The sequence below is a fragment of the Marmota flaviventris genome, chromosome 2, assembly GCF_047511675.1.
Source record: "Marmota flaviventris isolate mMarFla1 chromosome 2, mMarFla1.hap1, whole genome shotgun sequence".
Taxonomy (NCBI): domain Eukaryota; kingdom Metazoa; phylum Chordata; class Mammalia; order Rodentia; family Sciuridae; genus Marmota; species Marmota flaviventris.
Genome location: NC_092499.1, coordinates 123,577,981 through 123,590,345, shown reverse-complemented (window position 1 = coordinate 123,590,345; position 12,365 = coordinate 123,577,981). Strand labels below are relative to the sequence as shown.

At 47.0% G+C, this 12,365-nt stretch overlaps 1 protein-coding gene across 1 annotated transcript; it reads right to left on the bottom strand.

Annotated features, from left to right (window-relative positions):
* Nucleotides 1-219: 219 nt before the first annotated feature.
* On the bottom strand, nt 220-12,154 carry Minar1 (membrane integral NOTCH2 associated receptor 1). Its single transcript, XM_027922992.2, has 3 exons — nt 9,857-12,154; nt 5,458-5,712; nt 220-417 (listed from the first exon to the last, which is right to left on the bottom strand). Exons 1-3 carry the CDS (start codon nt 12,152-12,154, stop codon nt 220-222), a joined length of 2,751 nt encoding a protein of 916 aa, XP_027778793.1.
* Between the last annotated feature and the right edge of the window lie 211 nt (nt 12,155-12,365).

Genomic DNA, 12,365 nt, shown 5'->3' with positions numbered 1-12,365 from the left:
CTTCTAAAAATGCATCAGAGTGTAAGTAAGTCAAAGCTAATAAGTAGGTAGATTTCTTTCTAGAGTATATACCCTCTGAAGACCTCCTTCGGCATTTGCAGAAAAGTCTCCATGATTTCACCTCTGTTTCAGCAAACGGTTGTCGCACTGCTGCAAGCTCTTCAAACATGGAAGAAGTCATCAGTAGTCCTAAGCTTCATGAATGCAGTGTCCACAGGCTCATGATTTCATCGTGCAGATGGGCACAACAATGACAAGGATAACTGTGCACGCGGCAGCAGCGATCAGAGCCGCAATCTTGCAGACCTTGGCACGTCTGAATTCAGCTTCTTTCCGTTTTAGTAACGAATCGTAGCCTGGAGTATAAATATCTTCCATCCAATATTCTAAGTTGTTCGGGTTTAAAGATTCTTGTGTCTAAAAGTGAAGAGAAGATGTTAGAAATAGGATGAATCCTTGATGTCAGGTCAAAGACATTCTGATAGTTGTCACTCCTGAAAGCACTGAAGATGTTGCTGCAGCTGGCAACTAGGTGTGACTGTCAGACACTGCTCCCCCGGCCTTGTGCCTGCCACCAAGGACTCATCCCACACATCACAGAGTGCACCAGCTCCTTTCTTACTGAAAATGCCATGTGGTTTTTGACACCGAGAAGCCCAAGGATCCTCTATCGACAAGCAAACAAAATATGGTCGGGACAGACAAAACTCTAAATTTCAAGGGCATATAACCAAGAGCAGGCTGTCCCCACTGCAAGGGGAAAAAGGAAAGTCACTGAAAAATATTCTCTACCAACAGGCTCTAGGAACAGACCTGCCTGAAGCAAGGCCATCCTGTTACTCCAAGCCTTCCATTCCTAGAAGAGCTTCTACTGAAAATCAAAGGCACCTCCAAGATAAACAGTTCAAAGAAAATGTAAAATATTTCAGTTCCAAACATTTGTCTGAGCAGGTCAGGCCACTGCTCAAAGTCAAGTTCTAGAGACCGTCCCCAACCCACGTCTGTCTTGATAATGATCCTGGACTTGGTGCAGCTTCCCCCAAAGAGACACCCCCCACTGACATCTGTCTCCCAGTCTCCCCAAGATTAATGAACTGTCTGCAGGAGAAATATCATATTTAACCTATATTGCTCATGAATCCTATTCCGTGTTGATGGTTATAATCTATTTCCGTGAAGAGAGGCAGTGTTCTCATTTTATGGCAAGCATTTAATAACGTGAGTGTCACATAAAAGCAACAACACATTGCAGTTCCAAGTGAGGTCACCTAAATCTCTGAAACACACACGAAATAACCATTTTAAAGATTTTTCTTGGATTGTTTAATGTTCATAAATACAGGCACATTATAATTCACACACACAGCGGATTGAAAAACAAACCTTTCAACACTTTAAAAAAAACTCAGTCGCACCATGTTGTTGATGGTATATTGATGATCCTAATGCGTGCTAGTAATCTTCTGCCTGCCCTCCTGATCTGTTCTTTGCTCTCTGGTTCCTTCTTCATTGTGCCCCCAGGAGACTGTTCCATATTAATACATGATGGGGGCTCCCCTGCCCTCTAGCTCCCATGTGGGTTAAGTCAGAGGCCACAGGAGGAGAAAAAGGTGGAGGTGGAGGCATTTATTCCCTAGCTCCCTCCCTCCTGGGCTGCAGTTTGGCAGCAATTCAGCTCCTACCAGCTCCAGCTCCCAGAGCTGTTGGTCTTATGGATTTCAGAAATAGTTCCCTGCCCTTGGCCTTCAGACCCAACAGTGGTAACAGCTTCTCCCAGGTGCTGGTCCTTGGGTGCTTCACCGGACCTCATTGGCCTCTATCCCTGCTCACACCACTGTGGTGTCCTCTCCGGCCTCCCCTCACCCCATGGAGCATGCCATCTGTTCTCTGTGGAGTGCTGGAAGCTGGCTGCCATGTGCTCCTCAGGATCCTCACTCTCCTGTTGCTACCCATCTTCTAGCACAGGCCCTATAGACTGGCCCACGGGCCAGATCCAACCCACCACCTGTCTTTATACAGCCCTCCAACTCAGAATGCATTTTCTATCTTGAAATGGTTGTCGAAAATCAGAAGAAGAATGTTTCACGGTAAGTGAAAATTATATGAAATGCATATCTCAATATCCAAAATTAAAGTTTAGTCAGCACACAGCCAGGTCCATTCATTGACAAATTGTAGCTGCTTTTGAGCTGCAGTGGCAGAGGTGAGCGGTTGTGATAACAACAGTAGGGCCCATGAAGCCCTAAGTATCTACTCTCTGGCCTCTGTGCTAGTACGTATTGTACAACATCACACAATGGAAAGAGAACGGGCTCCCTCCCCAGTGAGGCATAATGTTTAAACACTGTGGTTGAATTTTTCAAGTTATCTGGATGGTAGAAGGCTGTGTTAGCCACTCAGTGTACCCATTATGAAAACCAGGAACTCTCAATGTGGGAAAAGTCCTTAAAGTGTAGGTTCTCTGTCCAACCCTTTGCAAGAAATTCCTGCAACAGTGTCCCCTACTGGGACCCAGGAGCCTCTAAAGGCTGCCCTGCTCTGGCCATTAGAATGCATATTCTTGGGCTTCGGCCAACCCCCTCCACATACACACATCTGCCCTCTGTGGACACCTGGGACAGGTCTGCTCTCCTTGGCAATAAAAGCCCTTCATTTGTTGAACAGAAACTCTAGAAGGAAGAGATAAACCCAAGATGGGTTGATTTTCCTGGAAGACTAGTCTGCCATGCTGTGAGGTGCTCATAAGGTTGGTGTGGTAGAGGCTGGACCCACAGCCATCCCTGCCTTGGCACCTTTAAGACAGGCTCAGGCCATTGCCGTTGAAACAACCTGCTCTTCTTCCAATCTTCCCAGGGCTGCTCTGAAAGGTAAACAGTCTATACAGGACACATCAGATTGTGTGCCTTGTTTCCGGCTCAGATAGAAGGAAATTGGCTTCCTTTCATAGCTATCTACGCTTTATTATGGGCTAGCATCCTGCCTGTGAAATAAACTATTTTTAATTAGTTTTTTCAATAACTGCAAGCCATAATGGCACTAAGTAGCAGAGAGGTAATACTGAGGCTCCCAGGGACGCAGGTGAGCGTCCTCAATTGTTAATTAGGATGCCAAACACTGGAAGTAAAAACAGGTCCATTATGCCTTTGCCTACATCTGCAAGTGGGCACCACTGGACAACAAGGGACCCGAAGAAGATTGTCCAGATGCTAAAGCTGACCTAGGACAGTACCTGCATCTCTGCAAAGCAATGAAAACAAATCAGGTGATGTCTTTGCCTCCACCAAGCTCCTGATGCTTGCTCTGCTTGGCTGCAAACACCCTTGCAAAGCACTGAACTCTTTCTTCAGCTTGTGTGACTAAACGCTCTACCCTTTTCATTACATAGTGTCACCTAAAGTACTGCAACCTGGACATCTATTTTATTATTTTTTATAATTGTTTTTATACTTCTAAACATTGGCATTTTTGTTTGGGCTTGGTGGCCCACACCTGTAATTCCAGCAATTCGGGAGGCTGAGACAGGAGAAACACAGGTGCAAGGCCAGCCTCAGCAAGACCCTGTCTCAGAACTTTAAAAATTTTAAAAAGGAAAAGGACTGGAGATGTATCTCAGTGGGAAAATAACCTTGGGTTCAAAAATAAAATAATTAAATTAATTAATTAACATTGGCACACTAAAATTGCATATAATTGGAAGGCCTGTATCTTCTCACTCCCTCTCCCTAAACTTAAAAAAAAAAAAAAAAGTTTCTTAGTCTCATGCAATCATCTGACTCTTTCAAGATCATCTCCCTGGCACTGGTGAAATGTGGATTTTTCTACTGGTTTAGCCATTCACACCTCTGGGGTCTTTCTAAGCAGTGGCTTACTGTTGTTGAATATCTATAGATCGAGGTGTAGCACTCATGGCAAAGCTGCATAGAGACCCACCTGCCAGGGAATCAACTCTTGTCTGACCTGCTTGTCAGCAGGAAGATGACAGGAAAGGTACTGTCCCAAAGGCATAGGTGACATGCAGTACACATGGGGTCATAACATGCATGAAGTAAGAAGGCTGAGAAGGTACTTGGGGGATGCTCCTCTACCCACTAACCTCACTTTCAGGATCTGACCAGAGCATCCCTTTCCCATAATTACATAATTTAGGGCCCCAGATACACAAATGTCATTGCAATCAATGTTTGTGACATGAAGATCCACTACACTCTTATCAACAGAAAAATGAAATGGTGCCAAGGTAAAAGAAGAGAAAGAACGGGAGACTTATTGCTGATGGTCCAGTGTGCTTTAGACACATCTGACCTGGGGCAAGTTGCCACCCTTCCTGGTGCCTCTATTTCCTCATTACTAAACTGGAGAGAGTCTTACCAACTCCTGCCTCCACTGGGCCTGGATGAGAGACTGCTGTGAGAAGCCCCAAGCGAAGCTGACGGATCCCAGCCTCCTTTACCCTCCATGCTGAATCTCCCAACGCTCTCCTTTTCAGTGCCTACTTAACTCAGTGGATTTTAGCATATTATTTTCAGTTCTCACAGTGCCACCATAAGTTGGATATTATTATGCCCATGTCATAGATAGAAGGACCAATGCTGAAGCAGGTTACACGGTGAAGGTGCCCTGGCTTAGAACCCAGTGCTGCTGGAATACAGGTCTTCTCTGCACCATGCCGCCCCTCCTGCAGCCCTCTTTGATTTAGAACAAGGCCACTGCTGGACAGTCTTGCTATATTGGCCTCTATAAGCAGCTCTTACCAAGTGCATGGTCATTCTGGATATGACGCACTCTTGGTGCTATGGCCTCGCTGCTCACAAAGCTAAGCCCACAGGTAGGGACAGTGTTTTCTTTGCTTCATGGTGATGTAGATAGAGACACAGATAGATGTGGTGTGAATGAAACTAAGGTGGAGCTGCTCACCAAAATGAAAAGTGTGGCCAAAACCCAGCCCTGCCTGTGGGTGAACATAAAACATGGCCTCTGGCCACAATGGCATTCACAGAGCTTCTGGGGATGGCTCTTACCTGGGGCTGCTCCATATGGAAACATAATCCATAGCTTGGCTCCCATAAATATGCTTATCCCACGTGCTACATATGGAAGGAGAAATCAGCTTGTATTTCATTAAACAGTTTGGCTCAGGTCTTATGAGTCAAGATTAGAATCTGCACTTGGTCTTAAATGCATCGTTAGCAAATCAGATGGCCAACAAATAAAAATAAAGCAAGCATCCCCACTGCTAAATGTTTAAAAACAACTACACAAAACAACAATCCCCCTTGTTAGAAAAAAAAAGAATCTCCTCTGCTCTCTGATTGATTAGAATTCAGAATTTCATAAGGGGGACCCAGGGAGTTGAAGGGTGAGGGAGTGGGCAGGTCTAAGCCATCCTTGACCCATTCCTGCATCTGCCTGCACACTGCAGGGCTCCCCGCGGCCCACCCGGGAACAGGAAAAGCTCACCTGCAGGTCCAGGGCTGTCAGCTTGCCCTTGTCGCCTGTGTTCCGCGTATACTCCTCGATGGTCCAAGAAGGCTGGCCCCGCTTCACCTCGGCCAGCTCCGTCAGCCGCATGTCCGTGTACAGGGGGTTGCTCTTCATGTGGGCCTTGAGTGAGGTGGGGTAGGGGTGAGGGCTGAACACCTGCTCCACCAGGAAGCCATCTTTGGGCTGCTTGGGCAGTCGGTGCTGTGGGGGGATGTCATACTGCCTGTCAGCCTGCAGAGGGGCACAGAGAATTCCAGAAAAGCAGCATAGGGGCTATCAGATCTCAGGGTGCAGCTTCTTATCACATCCAGGTAGCAACGTGTAGTTACTTAGGAACAAATAGAAAACATACCTGTATTGGGGACATTTCCTAGTAAAAGCTTCTGATTCTAATAGTATGAACACAAGCTAATTCTTCCATGCCGGGTTCTTCAATCTGATCCTAACACCATCACTGCCATATTAACACCCATTGCACAGACAGAACAATGAAGCCCAGACTCAACCACCTGCCCCAGGACACACGGCTGATATGGGTTAGACCTGGGATTGATACCTAATCAACTGGCTCCAGAGAGTCTTTGTTGACTGCTGCATAGCAATGCCTCTTCTTTCTTTTACCATTGTATAGCTGGAGTGAAAGATTCAGGTCCTCCCTTCTATGCACACTACTTGTCTCAAAAGGAAAGGCCAGGAAGAAAGCACATGTGGACTGCCTCTCTAGCAATTATCCCTGGTAGCTGGTGGTCCCTTTCAGAGGCATCTACAGGCATTCAGGATAAGAGGATAGTCAGGGCAACAGGGTGAAGGTGTGAAGGTGCCTAACACAGCTCACCATCATTTATGTCCTCAGTCCAGGAAACATATCCCTGGACTGTTCTCAGTGGACCTGTTATAATGGAGAACTTCTGATGCTCTCTATTTCTACCTTCAAGCCACAAAGATGTCATTTCCTCCAGGCAGCACTTCCTGACCCACCAAGACTTCGATAGCACCCAGGCATGTGACCTCACAGGACTGTGCGTAGACCTCTCAGCCATCATTTGTCACATTGAACAATAACTGCCTGTTTATCCATCTGTCTCCACTGGACTGTGAGTTCCTTGAAGGCAGGCAATTGTTCACCTTGTAATCCTGGATCCAGCAAAATAGACACTGCGTAGAAGATAGTCCATCACTATTTGTGGAAGGGAGAGAAACCAATGATATGGAGTTGAGTTAGCAAAGAGTGTTGTGCATATAATTAATAGAAAAAGACTGGAGTAGAGGAGTGTAGTAAGAAGTAAGAGAAAGGGAATCAGATTAATTGTCATGAGGATGATATATCAGGTGTGACATGTGACATGTGATGAACAAATGCATGTGAGTGCATTGCCCACATGCAAGGGGACCGACTGCCCACCTATCCTCAAATCCAGCCCATTGGCTCTTGCTCAAACACAGCTAGCAATTAGCTATTCCAACCCACCAAGGCTGTTACACAGACATGAAGAGTGCAGGACAAACTCTGCTAAACCCAAACAAGGAAGTGGTGTTCCCTCTTGTTTTCTATTTCATCAAAGCCAAGACTCAGAAGAGTCTTCACTGATTTGACCTATTCTTCTAATTTCCATGACTTGACATTCATAGAGCCTCTACCACATGCAGGGCCCACACCAAGCTGAGGACTGGTGAAAATGGCAATAATGACAACCACAACAGCCACTGCAATCGTGATCACAGTTAACCAAGGACTATGTGCCCAGTGCTAAAGGTGCATTATCTCATTCCATCTTCTCATTAATATCCTGAGGTTGTAACTATAGTTATCCCCATCATGCATGTGGAATCTCAGGTCAGAGGGGTTAAGAGACTGACCCAATGCTGCACAACTAGTAAGTGGTAGAACCAGAATCTGTACCTGTTGGCACTCCTAAGACAGGATGTTTAACTGACCATGTCTGTTCCTACCACTGAGGAGTTTATGTTTTAACTTGGCAATCCATATATACACACACAATATGTATGTTTTAGCCTATTACATCTGAACAAAGACTAGAGATCAAAGACCACCAATAATCTAGGGAAGCTTCCAGATACCTATGAATTAAGATGTCATGAAGAGTGTGCAGGACTTATATCAGCACAGAGGAGGGGGTCAGATATTTCTGATGGAGGAATCATATGAAGAAAGTTTTGATGATAAAACAGGGCCTGGCCATTATAGATGCTCAATCAGTATTTGCTGAATGGGTGACTGGATGTGAGCATGGCATTTTTGAGGAAAAATAGGCCTCAGGATGTAACAGAACCATCTAGTGTGTGTGTGTGTGTGTATGTGTGTGTGTGTGTGTGTGTTGTACATAAAGTCCACAAAGCCTTAAAACCTAAGTTTGAGACTTTTTGCTGAAGGAAAGGGGTACCAAGAAGCAGTTGGGAATAGGAGGCACCACGCAACCAGAGAGCAGAATTTTGGAAAGTAAACACAGCAGTGGTCCATGATGTAGGACAGAAAGCAGAGAGTGGGCCCCCAAGTCCTAGGTGGGGGGTGCTAAGAGCCTGGGTTGTGTGTGGGGTAAATGGAAAGGAAGGAAGAAATGTAGGAAATACCACAAGAGAACAATGCACAGGGCCTAGCAGCTCTACTGATGTGAGTGAGGCAAAGAGAGAAGTCCAAGGTGAGCAGGGCCTTTTTAGCTTCGATGATTGCATGAAATGGTGACCCAATGCCCCCAGGAGGGAATCAGCAAGAAGGAACACTGGCTTTCAAGGAACACAAAAGTCTGATTTGAGACCTGTAGGTTTTGATATGTGGGCAAGTCATGTGGGGAACTGGCCTGCAGCAATTTGAGACCTGGGACCAAACTGAGAACCCAGGCCAGTTAGCACCATCCTCAGCCTAGGGATGGTGAGAGCAGGTAGAAGAAAATAGGGTCACAGAGGCAACAAAATGAAGAAGGCTTTTGTGTGAGGCACATTTCAAATGGCTCTTCCTTTACATTGTGGCTATTCCTGTTGGTCAGGTGAAGCCTGGACATTTAATGGATTGCAGGCATGGCTAGTTCAGTTTGAATTAGCATTCCTAAGAAGTGCCTGACCACTTCAGACCTCTAAATGGCCACTTTTCAATGCTATCCAAGACCCAGGATTCTATAAACCTGGCTTAGCTAAGAGACAAGGGCACTGGAACTAGAAGACAAGGACATGTCTGGGCATCCAGTCAGAGTAGCAGCATGGATCATCCTCTGGCCTTTCTCCAACACTATTCATGGAAAACAGATACAGAAAACTGGAGTGGTGACCAGTACTACCCAAGGCTTCTTGGGGGTCAGAAAAAATGGCTACTTAAATTTTTTCTTTCCCCCGTCTTTGGACCCTGAGAACCTCCTTAGGACCCAGTTTTCCAAGCTTTCCTTTCTTTGTAACATTTTAGAATCTCAGCCTCCTCCTCTAGCTTAGCACATGTGCATCCCACACCATCCTCACTTCCTGTCCCTGGCAATCCTGTCCTCAGGGACCTCAGTAGACTCTGTGGTCCGACCACTTACCTTGAGAAGCAGGGGAGGGAATGGAGACAAGGACAAACTGAAAATTATCACTTTGGCCAGAAATGGTTCTCTGGAACTCACTCAGAATGAACAGGAGTAGCCACAGGTGCCACTGAAACAAGTCCCTCCTTACCACAGGGAATGAGAAAAAGAAAGCATTCGAGTATATGTAACTGTGCAGATTCCAGAGCTGATGAGGTGAAGTCTGAGATCAATGTGCAAAAGCACTCATGCTCACATTGAAAGCACAGAACAATACAACTATGTAGGGAGAACCAATGGAAAAGGAAAGGGAGACACCATATTAAGAGTTGCTATTTTTGCATGGGGAACAATGAATCGTTTTCTTATTTATCTTCTTACTCAACATCTGTCTTACAATGACAGAATTCATGCTTTTGCAAAGGAACATCACACATGAAACAAAGTCCATAAAAAGGACACACATCAGCAAGCATATTTGCAAAGCATTTTCCCTGCTTGCCTGGCATGGGTCCTGCTGCTTCGAAAAGGACAGAAAGACATCCTTGGTGGCGCCTGTCTGCCCTGACACACCCCCGTTCTGTGAAAATCTGTTCTCACACCACCTGTCCAATATCCCAGCCACACTGTCTACTGCAGGCAACATCTCAGCGTGAGCTCCACCTCCCTGACTGACAATTGGCCGAACAAACAGCCTGCCTTCTTGTCCTCTCTGTTCTAATGGGCCAAGCTTGCCAAACCTGGAAGGGTAACTAGCACACAGAGATGAGGCCTTTTTCTTGCTTTATGGAATATCCTGAGCTTGGAAATACAACCAGGGCTATGATAAAGCCGGTGCCAATGATGGGAACCTAAATTTCAGTTACCTCTTTAGATTTCCGATGCCAGTCCTTATTATCTCCTGGGCCTGCCTCTTTTATCTCCTCCTCATTGAGGCCCATGCGGTTGGTGTAGGTGATGGTGCGCCAGTCTCTGGGCGAGTTGGAGATGCTGGCGATCTTGGACTCGGTGGCGCTGTTCTCCTCGGTCAGGGACCTGGAGGATGGCCTGGTGAAGAGGCTTTTTTTTAAGGCCTTGACGCGCAGGCTTTCGCTGTTGCTTCCGCTGGCATCGGAGCAGCACCAGTCCGCGTTGCTCTCCAGCTTGGGTCCATGGGAACCACTGTGTGCACGGAACACCCGGGGAGAGGCGCTGTCATCCGAGGGAGCCTCGCTAGTCAAGGAGTTCAGATCGATCTGCACATTCACCTTCTCTGGCTGCTGCATCTTCTGATCCAGTTTATTGAGTTTGCCCAGGACCTGGGAGATTTCCTCGCGGACCCCCGACAGTGATTCCAGCTTCCGTTCAATTTCACCGATCCTGAGCACCAGTTTGCACACACTGGTCTTCAACTCTTCTTCCGAGTGGCGGATGTTTTCGGGCCGGTTGCCCTTGTCTCCCTTGCTGTTGGGGACCCCATTGGCAATTTTGGTGAGGTTGTGCTCTGGGGAACTGTCACAGTCCGACTTATGAAGCTGAGACAAGGACCCGGTGCTGTTATAGCAGGACGACTGTATCACCCCCGTAGAACCACTGATGCTCATGTCGTCAAGGAACCGGAAAATATCACTGATATCGTCACTGACGATTTCAGAGTCGTCATCGGAGTGCTTCATGTGCCTGTCGCTGTACTTGCCCGGGCCAGAGGCGCACAAGTCTTTGCATTTCTTGGGTTCTAGGACGTGCTGCTCCGTCTGGGTGCCCACGCTACTGGTGTCTGAGCTGAGCTGTCCGCTGGTGCAGCTAATACTCTTGTCTTTAAACTTCTTGATGGCTTCGTGCTTCTCCAGGTCAACAGGGGATGAGATCTCTTTAGATTTGAGCCCATTTTGTTTCACCGCGTAGCCAATGGGGAGAATCGGCTGCTGATCCTTCGGCACCAAGTAAGTGGGGCGCCTGTCTGGAGCTGAAAAATTGGGGGTCTGGCTTCCGGGATTCGGGTAGCGTAGCTTTTCCTCGGAGGGATTTCTATTGAAAAAGGACCGTTCAAAATCAGGAACTTCCTCTGTATTTAAGCTCCAGCTTTTGGCTGGCCACGGAGTCTGCTTACTGGGCCTCCCCGGACAGCGTCTAGTGTCCTGGGTTCCCATCACAGGAGTGGGTCCGAAATACGTAGATGCTTGAAGGTCATCTAGGCTTTCATGCTTTACGCGCCTTTTGTCAGGAACAGGGGAATACACCGGGTTCAGGTACTGGCTGTGGTAGGGCATCTCAAAGCTGTGATTAAAGAAGGGTGGCTTGTGGGACTCCTTTCGACTCTGATGTTCCCCATGCTCAGCCTCTGCTTTGTTGGTAGGATCAACCAAACTAGGGGACACGGTCATGAGATTGTGAAAATCCTCTTTGAAGATGTTCCTTTTCTGGACACAAGACTGAACAACGAAGGGCTCCTCATTGGAGATGAAGGTCTCCTTGATGCTCTGACTGAGGGGCAGGGAGTCCTGGTCTGAAATGGACTCATTCTCGATGTTCATGGGGAAGTAGGTCCTTTGCATCTCACAGGGCTGAGGGCTGGCCACAGAGTATGGGGCCAGAGCCTGCAGCCTGTCCAGGGAAGCAGCCCGGTTTTTCACCTCTTTGCTGACACCCAACAAGAAGTTGGGCTCCGAGGCAGGGACAAACTGCGGGCAGTCCTTGCAATCCATCTTGCGGCACTTGGATGACTGCCGGGTGGGGTAGCCCCGGCTGAAGGGCCTCTCGCTCAGCTCACAGTTCAGGGGCTCACACTCGGCAGCGTTGCAGATCTCTGTGTCAGACCTGCATGATTCAAAGGACGCCTCCTTCTTGCGACCCTTTTGGCGACCAGTAGGCAGCTTCTCCTTAGCGGCACCCCCATTCATTTGGATCAGGTTGAATATGGTCACGATGTCTGCTGCCACCATGATTTTCTTGGATTGCTGGTTATTCACAGTGCATTTCATCTTGTCTTTGAATAATGTGGCTGGAAAATTGGGATCGAGACAAGCAGTGTAGAAGAGCACGCTTCTCAGTTTGGCAAGTTGTGACAGATCAAACCGGGCACACAGTGATTTGCACAGGTCCTGATAGGAAACGGTATTTTGCTTGCTGTCCAGTTCCTCCAAGATCTTCACCAAGAAGAGAGAAGTCTCCTGATTGGCCTCCATGATTTAGAATTTTGAAACCCCACTGATGATAGGGAAGCTTCAGGTCAGTTCTACAGGGAGGACATTGAAAAAGAGAGGGAGGGAAAGAAGGTTATAAACACCAGTGGGACCTTAAGTTCAGCTTGTTATGAACCACTTAAAGAAATACAAAGGAAAACATTTTAATGACTATACAGTGTATCAAGGGCTTTAAAACTATTCATAGTAATTC

Coding starts and splice junctions, on each gene's coding strand:
- Minar1 (XM_027922992.2), bottom strand. CDS start 12,154: ATGGAGGCCAATCAGGAGACTTCTCTCTTCTTGGTGAAGATCTTGGAG. Junction 5,713..9,856: donor GGCATCGGAAATCTAAAGAG/GTAACTGAAATT, acceptor GCCCCTCTGCAG/GCTGACAGGCAGTATGACAT. Junction 418..5,457: donor TGACAGCCCTGGACCTGCAG/GTGAGCTTTTCC, acceptor CTTCACTTTTAG/ACACAAGAATCTTTAAACCC.